The following is an 11232-nucleotide window of genomic DNA, read 5'->3' on the forward strand; positions in this document are numbered from 1 at the left end:
CCATCGTATCCTAAATGCGATGTCATGTAGCCATCGTGTAGCCTTTGTGTGTCCTTCGGGTGAACATAAAACAAAAAAAAATCACATCTACGTATAGGGCCTATACCATAGTCTGCGGTCCAGTCGTCATGGTAAGACATTTTGTATACGCATCGTACTTGCTTCGGCAGATGATTAGATGTTGACAAAGTTCGGGTCCAACTTCGCGTGAAGTTGAAAATTCCATAATCATTCGTGTCTTCTTCTTGCGTCCATTTCTGGACAGTCTGTGTGACGCCAGCACGAGGCAAGGTGAGGTGTCTATCTTAACTGATCTACACAAGTTATTCAATTCAATATCTACTCAAACCGTCTATCCTGAGCTACTAATAATGAATGACTCCCTCACCGGTAGGGAGTAAGACGTTTGCTACCTCTTCGTCGGGCAAGCATACGACAATATCTGACTGACGAAATTGGCAATGACCGTCTCGTGTGGGTGTACGTCATAGGGGAACAACATCGCGCGTGTCATTCCCCATGCGTCAATGAGGGCAATCCTCGGATCACTGGCAATGATCTTGCGCATACTCTGATCGAGGCGCCACATCCACCACTCACTGTTGACCTCGATGTGCGTCACGTCGCTAAACTCGCGGGGCGTCATGGATTTCATAATGACCAGCACGTTGGGAATCCTGACGAAGAGACGGTCTAGCGCCGCCTTGACAATGCGCAGTCTGTTCTCGTACAGATCCAGGTTGTGGTAAGTGAAATGCGCGCCAATGGTCATGACGATAATCGTGCGGTTCCTGCTCGGCTGCATCCTGTCGAGCCGCCGAGCGGCGTCCATGATATTCGAGCGGTTGAACCAGTTCGATCCTCCGATGGGGAAACCGTGGAAGTTGAATCGGATCTCGATGCCGTTGTTGCCGTCGATGTCCCACAACGGTCCGCTCCGCTCCTCAGACTCGTGCAGAAAGTCATGTCGGCTGCTCGTGAATTGTTCCTGCAGCATGCTCTGCATCATGTGGTAAATCTGGCGAGCGGACGAGTCCCCGATGATCTGCAGTGTTGTATTCCGCAGGCAGTTCGTTACGTTCTCGGCTGTCCACCTCCGCCGTATCTTGCAGTGCAATGAGTACCACGTGTCATGGTAGTAGTAACCCGTCATAGGCGACTTGCCGATGAGCTGACCCGGGCGGCACGGGGGAAGACTGTTGTTCTGCCATGGAAATTCCGTAACGTGGAGGGCGTTGTTGACATCCTCTGCCGAGAAAGGGATATTTTGAAAGTGTCGAAGGCGTAAATAGACCGAACCAACTATTCCAAGTTGCAGCGAAAGAAATCATGGAAATATTTTTGAGAAATGGTACTTTACGTTGTATGTTCACGTTTTCATTTCACAACTGGTATATTCTGCTTTAAGCATTTTATCCGAAAAGCGTCTCTGCTATTCATATCTAGGTAGCTATTGTTTTATTTTATGTTACAAACTTGTTTGTTTCAAGGAATGACATATAAGATTTTTTTTTTCTTTTCGACGTACCATATATTCTCCTTTGTTTCAACACATTCAGCAAAGCATTTGATTTTGGTGTTACGTTTACCTGTCTACGAAATGCAGGCGATGGAACGTACATTACGAGCGCAGTGCACTCCCGCCGTAACGAACACGGTTATAACGAAATTCTCGTTACAATCAAGTAAAAATTCAGGTGGCAAAACTACCATTTTTATATCTCTCTACTTGTTTCACTGTTCAGCTATAACAAAATTTGAATAAACGAAAGAAATTGTTATCAGTATAAAGGCAGGCGCTTGTATGCACCTGGTATTATTCAGTGTGTAGGAAACCGCAAGAAATCACCTTTGGAGTTTGGTGCCACTACACTGATTGTTGTCTCTACGTTTTGGTTATTCAGTCTCTGTCTGTACCTGCAACAGGAATGACAGAAAATAGGTTCATGGTGAAATATTTGAAGAGTTTGTTTGCAAAAACCGATAAGTCAATTTTTGAAGATTTTGAATTACGGTCTCTGTCATAAAGTACAAAGTAATACCTATTAAATGATATATTGGTCATTACATATAAAGGTACATTTTTGAAGTTATGGTAAAAAGAAGCAAAATTTTTCTTATTATTCTCTTTATTTTTCTTGACCTTTAATCGCAAATATCTCCATTTGACAAATATGGACTTATCGGTTTTTGCAAACAAACTCTTCATTTATACACATGATAATATAATATATTACATTATAATATATGTGCTGTAACATCTATTTGTGTGTGTATGATTATATATGTATATATATATATATATATATATATATGTATATTTATATGACCATGCATCACAAAACGAACAAAAAGTCGCACCCCTTGATTTTACGGGAGGACACCAGAAAGTTGAAATGGGTCAACAAAGTCAATCTTGAGTTTTTCATATTTTCCGAAAGAGCTGTCCTACATTATTTGTAAGTTTGGGATCATAACATGAATGGGAAAGTGTGTTTTCAGCAGTTTTCCTACAACCCATTTTTTGGGGGGAGAATAGAATGATCAGATATGTTTTAGAGTCCCCTTTTCATTTCGTGAAACCCTTTACATACTGTCAGGAAAGGACTATATTTGCCTCGAGTGTTTATATATATCAATTGATTTTTTTTTTTACAAAAGTTAGTTAGGTCAATGACGCCTCTGTTGGTTAGGATACCCCAGACAATATATATATATATATATATATATATATATATATATATATATAAGAAAATTAGTTAATTGGATTCAGTTATGCCGTATTACATCATTGTGTTAGGTTCAGGCGAGCTCATCCGGCTGTGAAGTTAGGTTAATGATATTCAGGAATATGATTAGGTGCTAAATAGCTGTGATCAGACGGAGGCAGTTTTGGTCGGAGTAACTTCGGAGGAAACGTCGGAGGAAGCTTGGTCGGAGTAACTTCGGAGGATAGGTCGGAGTAGTGCCCGTCTGAACAAGGTCGTGGTAACTTCCTCCGATCGGAGGAACTTACCATGACCTCTTCCTCCAAACGAGATACTCCTGAGTTTTCTCAGGAGTATCTCGCTACAACGACTAGCCGGTCGGAGTAAATTGCCCGTGCGGACAAGCGCTCGGAGTATCTATGAACTTACATACCTTGCGACCTAGGTAAAACTTCCTGGGTCAAATCGCAATGTTGACATTTTGCGAGTACACATGTGCGTGTAGTGCAATTCTAACCTAGTCGATCGCGACGAAGAAGCTAGCGCTCATACAGATATTTCCATCGACAAGAATGGAGAAGACAAATGCCACTAGTAAACAACAATCGCATGGTCGACGTGCGCCGCGCTACCACTTCCGGAAGTTACACCGACCCTCGCACATAAATTGGTCGGAGTTTCTTCCCACGACCGTCATGTGGACACAAGGGTCGTGGTAAGATATGCACTAATTTGAATTTTTATTGCCGTGCCATAAATTTTTACTCCACCTGGAAATACGTCTGAACATGGCTAATTTACAGGGAAGTCTTAATTTAGTAAGTAGAGATAGTTTTCTTTGTGAGGAAGATTTTTAATACATACTTCAGTCTGAGCCATGTTAATTGATTTTAGCAGTTTGTGTATAAGTACGGACGTTAGGGAATAGTAGGCAGAGAAACATTTTTGTTAGCACACAGAACACGTCGGTACGGGGTTTGAATCAGCGTCGGCGAGCAGGACTGTTATGCTGGGGCGACTACTGGTACGAGGGACGAGCGTCGCTAGCTGAGCCACACCTGCTGAGCGATACCTGCTAGGCCACACCTATTGAGCCACACCAGCTGACGACCAGTCCTGCGGTCTACCGGGCACGACGCCTGGCGCAGTACCAACTACTAAAGGGAGGGGGGGGGGGGGGGGCATGAACCCTGAACCCAGAGCAGTATAACCAAAATTTACGTGTTTATTTATACTTTGTTTTGAATTTGATATTTTGATATCAAATCTTCAACTTGGTACCAAAACCAAGAACTTGATTATTATTGAAAACATTGATTTAACTGTACTTAATTTGTTTCTTCTTGAATGCTTATGTGTCAAAGTAGCGGAGTAAATAACCAAAAAAAAAAAAAAAAAAAGGTTGCTTATGTGTCACATACTCTTCATTTTCATGTCCAACAATTTCTGACAGAGTAACTCTACTGCTTTGAAAGTTGGCATTAATCATGGGCAGAATGTGTTGATAGAACATGTTCAATTTCAGCTTTAATAATCTGATAATACCTTCATTGTTGTTGCTCCAGTGGTCTACTTCCTGTGTTTTGTCCCTTTCATTGCACAGCTAGCACCGCTTGGTAAAGATCAAGCGCTTGAATAGACATTGTACTTCAAAGCCTCTTTTCTCAGTTCACACTTTTCCAGAGTGTGTGCGTTTTTTCTATCATATTTTAGATAGGTTAGGAGAGTCCATTTGAGTTGAGTTATACATCATTTAAAAGCTTAGAGTATGCTCTTTAAGAATCTGCTCTCAACTTAAAATCCATATCTCGCGACTTTTTGTTAGTTTTGTGATGCAGGGTCATATATATATATATATATATATATATTGAAAAAAATGTACACATGATCGTATACAAATATTGATATTTCTGCATTCTTTTTTTCTTATTGTGTGTATTGGTAGATCATACAAACGCAGAAATTTTTGACAGGAGCACAACAATAAAATCACCCACTGCACGATACATACACATATATGCATAATATGCAGAGAGAGAGAGAGAGAGAGAGGGGGGGGGGGGTGGAGAAAATTATGGACAATAATCGTATCTGTAAAATTAATGTTGGTCAATAGAATCATGAATGTCTTACCTGAGAATACATGTTGCTCTGTTCTGATTTCCCAATAGCGCCCTCTTTAGTGCAGCTGTGGCCGTTTCGTCGCTCTGCGACCATCTCCAATCGCCGCACGACAGGCCAGGATGTACAGGCTTTTGGCAATACCAAGGAACTCCGCTTACTGGGTTGGTAAAGTTGCAGAATTCCCCGTACTTTCGTAGAGAAGGTGATATATAAACAAAACAGAAGAGAGAGAGAGAGAGAGAGAGAGAGAGAAGGGAAGGTGGGTTGGATATACCATCATTGTGACGTTTGTATTACCTATGTATATTGTTTGGAAATAACATAAAAAAAGCATGAATGAATGAAAAAAAATACGTGGGAAAGAAGGAGAGAATGAGAGCTTGTGTACACAGGAACGTCGTGTGGGCGTATGGTTTACACTTTCCTTTATATTACAATGGCTTTTATTAGTATTATCATTATCAATATTATCATTGCTGCTATTAAGATTATGACCATGATCACAATCATAATTATCTTTTTCTAATCATTATGATCCTAATCGTTATCCTGTATTATCTGGTTTGTAACTGTCCTCCGGACTCGTTAGTTTCAAACTGCTTTCCAGTATGTACTTTCTAATTTCTCATTATCATTGTTTTATTCTTTTACGTATTTCTATGTACATGGCATGTGTGTGCGTGTAATTATTTTTGTATGTCATTATTTATTCTTGAGTAATAGGCGCAGCATAAGTACCCTGTATAATTTTTTTATTATCATTAATATTGCTATTATCATTATTAATATTATCATTTTTGTTAATACTACTATGTATTATAAATATGGTTATTATCGTTGCTATCGCTATCATTAGTATAATACTCATTATTATCATTATCATCATTATTATTACTACTATCATTCTTCTTCTTCTTCTTCTTCTTCTTCTTCTTCTTCTTCTTATCATTATTATTATTAGTAGTAGTAGTAGCAGTAGTATAGCAACAGAATAGTAGTAGTAGTATCACTATCATCATCATCATCATCATCTCTAAAGAAAGCATACCTCTGGTGGGAAAACGTTGCATCGACGCGTTTCTGCGTTCTTTGAGTTCCCAAATCGGGCAATGTAAACCATCTTTGTCGGGAAACTGGAAGCGATGTCCTTGATCACCGCCAGCCCCTCGGCGGCGTGAACGAGGGAGACGTCGATCTTGGCCTCGCCAGGCCATCGCGTGGTAAATGTCGCCTCGTAGCGGCCGTCGCCGAGATCGAGCAGTTCGTCCGTTCCCTGGCAGGCCGTCGCCTCCCGGCTGAGCATCCTGGCCCGGAAGAGATCTCCGCCCACCGTCTTGGGTCGGTTGAGGTCGTCTCTGGCCTCGATGACGACGTTGACCTCCTCACCAATGGAGTAGAATGGCTTCGGATTGGTGATGTAAAAGCGCGAGTAATGCGCACTTGTCATCAGCTTCGGGTTGACAGACTGTTTAGATTAGATATGACAACGATGATATGAATAATGGTAATGAAAATGGAAGCATAAATAGCTACAGTAATGATAGTAATACTCAGGGTAGTTTTATTAATATCAATAATAATGATAATAATAATGATAATGATAATATCAATAATAATGACATGTATAAAAGTAATTATGTCAATATGTTAATATTACAATTAGACAATAATAATAATAATAATAATAATAATAATAGTAATAATAATAGTAATAATAATGGTAATAATAATGATAATAATGCTAATATTACAACCAATAATGATGGTAATACCAAATAATAAGGCCGTAGTAATTTGAGCATTAGGAATCTCAACTTTTAAAATCCGATACTCCCTGCATTGTTGCTGCGGAAATTTACAACATGTTTTTTTTTTTTTTAGTCCAATTCATTGTACAGCTAGCAAGGCCTGGTAAGATTAAGCGTTTGAATAGACCCCATGCTTTAGAGCCTCTTCTCTTAGTAAACACTTTTCCAGATTATGTGTTTAAGTTAAGCGAGTCCATTTGAATTGAGTAATACATAATTTTAAAGCACAGAGTCTGGTCTCTCAGAATCTGCCCCTAACTAAAAACTTATATCCGGCGACTTTTTGTTGGTTTTGTGAAGCAGGGTCACAAGATGATCTCTCTATTCGGAACTGTATTTGAATTATCATAATATAGGAGCCTCCTTCAAAGTGTTTAATAATGTACATTCACTGGGTAACCCTCAGTCTCAAAGTCATATAATTATAATTATGTACTTTATAAAGGTTCCTCTCTGACCGCCCCCCTCTCTCTCCATCTAACACTGTCTAATGATCCACTATAGCACAACGTGTGACCTGTATTATTCAATTACCATCGTAGATTGCTGTTTTCCCAACAAGGTATCACTAGCATGGTGCTGCTGCTGGGCTGGTAGCGGTAGTGCCCCCTCTTTCGGCGGTCCGACAGTCTGATAGATAGGGTAGGAGCTGCTTCCCGCCGTGTTTGAATCCTCACGGGAACGGGCCGGGGCGAAGCGGAAGGGAAGTCTCCGGCCCGCGTTCGTTTCTGCCATCAAAATCACCTGTAAAAGGAGTATAAAATGAAGTAGGGTTTTGAAAGAACAACATCATCAAAAAGAACAAGAACAAGACCACCACCACCACCAACAACAACAACAACGTAAACACAAAGAGAACAATTACACCCCGCTGAAATGCAGAACTGCAGAACTTTCTTTCTTTATTTTCTGATTATTTCGCCTGACTTCGGGATATCAAAATTTTCATACATGGAGTCCATGACGGATGTTGAGATGCCCTCAACTTCTAGAGTAATTCACACATTTTACAAGCTATGCTTTCTTGTGAATTTTTCTTTTCCATGTAGAGTTACAAATTAGGATCGTAATGTTTACTTTTTTATTTAAAGTTGACATCATTATGATATTGTATTCATGTTTTGTTGAAACTTATTCAAAGTTCCTTTAAATATTTTGTACTCGTGTAAGCGTTACGTATATTACTTTGTATTACTTTATATGGAAATAAAACCATTTGAGTTGAATTGAAATGACACAGGACAATCATCTTTAATATTATAAACATCTCAGAATCAAATCACAAAGTTCCATTATATTGTTTGCTTCGCCTTTGTATTTTCTTTATTGTTATTTCAAGTATTAGTGCACACTCGATAATGGACACAATGGAATAGAGTGATTTTATGGATTCGACTATAAGGAATTTCATTTGGCAAAAGAACACAAAACAGCGGGAAATAAGTCGTGTTATGAAGCGATCGTAAGAATTCTAAAGAACATACACTGTAGTGCAAATACATGTTGAAGTAATATAAGATGTATTATTTTTCCTCAGTTAGGCGGAATGAGCCTTCCAATATCTTTTGCAGTTATTCATATCCTAGATCCTAGTAGATCCTAGCAGATCCTAGTAATCTGAAGAAAAATAGAAGAACTGTTATTCAAAAATGCATTATATAAGTTTAGATATTTCTCTTTAGGTTACATGATGATCAGAGTTTCATAAATCAGCACAAGTCTAAATTGAAATGCATAGGTCGATAAAAGGTTGTGGTGTCAACAATAAGGTATGGTCTCGACAACGAGACGTCATTATAAAAAAAAAATGAAAGTGATTTTTATTCTTACAAAACAGATAGAAACGGAGAACAGTACACGCTTGTAAATGGTCAAAATGATCATGTAATATTAACATTGACAGTTACACTTATGATATGTCATACAAGAACTACCAGAACAATGCTAGTGATAATAAAGAGAAGAACATAATAAAGTACATAGTTTCGCTGTGGTAACTGGATATGAAATCAAGTGCCGTCTGAGCTGCGGCTCCTGGTGCACGTCATGAGTTCGACACCCACAAATCACATACAGGCCATAGATTATACAGCCCATTAGTAATACAGCCCACGAGTAATGCAGCCCATTAATTTCGACACTGAACAAAAAAGGCCCACGAGACCACCCCGTGTTGTAATTCGAAACCGTGGGCTGTTTTGTTTTGTTTTTGTTTTTGTTTGTCCGTGGTTGGTCAATGGTTTGTCTGTCTGTTTGTTTGTTTGTTTGTTTGTTTGTTTGTTTGTTTGTTTAGTGTCAAACTAATGAGCTGCAGACAGCTATTATTCGTGGGCTGTGTGACCAGGGCCTTTTTTCCACTATCGAACTCGTGGGCTGTATGACTCGTGGGTATCGGTTTCGTGAGGAGCTCCAAGACGCCTTAATCATGACTATACCTTGCTGGTGAAATGGCTGACGTACTGTGGGATGCCCATACTACTACCGGTTTCGGAAACGAGTGCAAAGATGCAAAACGTCACAAGACACACTAGCAGAAGAAGTAGCCACCAACGCTTTGAATTTCCTAATCCACCTACAGAGAGAAGTAAACAAATGTAAAGAGAATGCAACAGTGACTGGCAGCTAAGATAGATTGTAAAAACAAAAACAAAAAACATAAAACCCCTAGAAAATAGTATATTGATGTGTAATACCGTCATTCAAAATGTTGGAGTGCAGATAGCAGCAGCTGAAACTCGACAATTCAAACATGTCATCCTCATATTAACGGAAACTATACTGCAATCCCATGATAACAGCTGGTATATGAAAAAGATAAGGCGGGTACTTTTCTGATAATTTAAAGGGAACGAGTAGTTTTGGATGATATAGGGATTCAGATTTTAACTTTTTTGTAAGATATTTAGAAGCCATGCAGTTATGAAATATCAAAGAACATACAATTCTAAGAGGAATTCAACGTTTATTGATTTCGATGAAAATGGGTTTTGAAATGGCAGAGATAACTCCCAAAAGGGTAAAACACTGTGGTCCTAATAAAAAGTGGGTCCAACCTTTACACTAAGGACACCTTTGCTTTTGGTTTGCTTTGCTTTCTCTTGACTTTATCTAACTGAAAAGTTGGAAACCTGAAGCCCCGTATCAACCAAAACTATACCATCCCTTTAAAGCCATTCTTTATATTTAAAGACATGATTATTTCCCCAATAATTTCAAGGAACACAATCGCGATAATAGTTATCGCGATGTTATTACAATCCCTTTTATCTTTTACAAATGCTTAAAAATATGACAATTATAAAACAACACATTGACGAAGAGCAATCAAATGAAGAAAATCAACGATGTTGTCAGGAAATTAACAATCTCTGACAGTTCTCATAAACAAAATGGCAACGAGAAAGATGAAAATCATGATAGTGCTGATAATGGAATTTGTTAACAACAATTATGATAAAAAATACAATACGTGGCTTTCACTCAAAAGAAACCAGATTATACGCGTAACAATAAAAGCCGTTATCAGACCTCACTTATCAATATAGCGTGTATAGTAGAAAATCACACACAAGGAACAGAAACATCATGGAGGCACATAAAAGCGACCTGGTTTTGGTGGTGTGTCACAAAAAACAAAACAACAACAGCAACAACAACAAAAACAACAACAACAACAACAAAACACCAGTCAATTAGAAGAAAAAATGTTCATTATCGTTTGAGTTTGAAAATCTATAAAATATTAATCAGACTTTGTAATGGAAGTAAGGAGTTGATGAGTTTAATAGTCTGAACATAATATTTTGTAAGTGACGCTTTCTACCCAGCTGCTTTGGCTGCCCTTGAGGTGTCAAATTGCATCAACTGCGTTACGTAATGTGTGCCTTCTATATACAATTTCTGAGGGTAGCTCAGCAGACAGAGAAACTGTCTAACAAATCAGATACGCTTGTTTGCTTCGTACCTATTATGCTTGTGCCGCATCTTAACATCATTGGTTTCATTTGAATTTGAAATCATATACGCGGCTGCAATTAGTTGCCGAGGAAAGAGCGGTGTAACACTTGGATCATTATGAACATGTTTATGTGTCCCTCCACCCCCCCAAAAAAAAAAAAAACAACAACAACAACAACAAAACAACGAAAACAACCAAACAACACATTAAAGGGACTGTGCAGTACTGGTTGATGCGATGATTCAGGTTTATAACACTTTTTTTTCGGTGAGATAATGAGAAACCTCTTATGAAATATGAAAGAGCATGTAATTTCAAAAAGGATTCAGCGTTCATTTGATGAAAATTGGTTTTCAAATGGCTGAGTTATCAAAAAAAAAAAGCGATTATAACAAAATGCGACAGGCCACGACTTTTATTAGGATTTGTTTGTTTCACCTTTTTTTGTGTGGATAATTCAAACATTTCAAAACCGATTTTCATCAAATGAACTTTCAATTTCCCCTAGAATTGTATGCTCTTTGACATTTCATGGAATGGTTTCTCAATTTCTCGCAAAACGTTAAAAGCTAAATCCTTACCTCAACCAGTACTGTACAGTCCCTTTGATTACAATTTTAATTCGGGGAAGGTT

The 11232-nt window shown here is 38.6% G+C and overlaps 1 protein-coding gene across 1 annotated transcript; it reads right to left on the bottom strand.

The window, feature by feature from the left end:
* Positions 1–409: 409 nt before the first annotated feature.
* LOC139720948 (NXPE family member 3-like) lies at positions 410–9114 on the bottom strand. The gene is made up of 6 exons (XM_071632278.1): positions 9076–9114; positions 7175–7384; positions 5881–6297; positions 4842–5020; positions 1869–1917; positions 410–1246 (listed from the first exon to the last, which is right to left on the bottom strand). Exons 1-6 carry the CDS (start codon positions 9112–9114, stop codon positions 410–412), a joined length of 1731 nt encoding a protein of 576 aa, XP_071488379.1.
* Between the last annotated feature and the right edge of the window lie 2118 nt (positions 9115–11232).

This window comes from Diadema antillarum, unplaced genomic scaffold, assembly GCF_040938485.1.
Source record: "Diadema antillarum isolate AM-2024a unplaced genomic scaffold, OU_Dant_1.0 scf00000135, whole genome shotgun sequence".
Taxonomy (NCBI): domain Eukaryota; kingdom Metazoa; phylum Echinodermata; class Echinoidea; order Diadematoida; family Diadematidae; genus Diadema; species Diadema antillarum.

Excerpts from the sequence above, each read along its gene's own strand:
- LOC139720948 (XM_071632278.1), bottom strand. The coding sequence starts at position 9,114 with ATGGGCATCCCACAGTACGTCAGCCATTTCACCAGCAAG. Across the intron at positions 5,021-5,880 it reads GCAACGTTTTCCCACCAGAG|TACGGGGAATTCTGCAACTT; the intron begins GTATGCTTTCTT and ends TCTCTACGAAAG. Across the intron at positions 1,247-1,868 it reads TAGAGACAACAATCAGTGTA|GATGTCAACAACGCCCTCCA; the intron begins GTGGCACCAAAC and ends TTCTCGGCAGAG.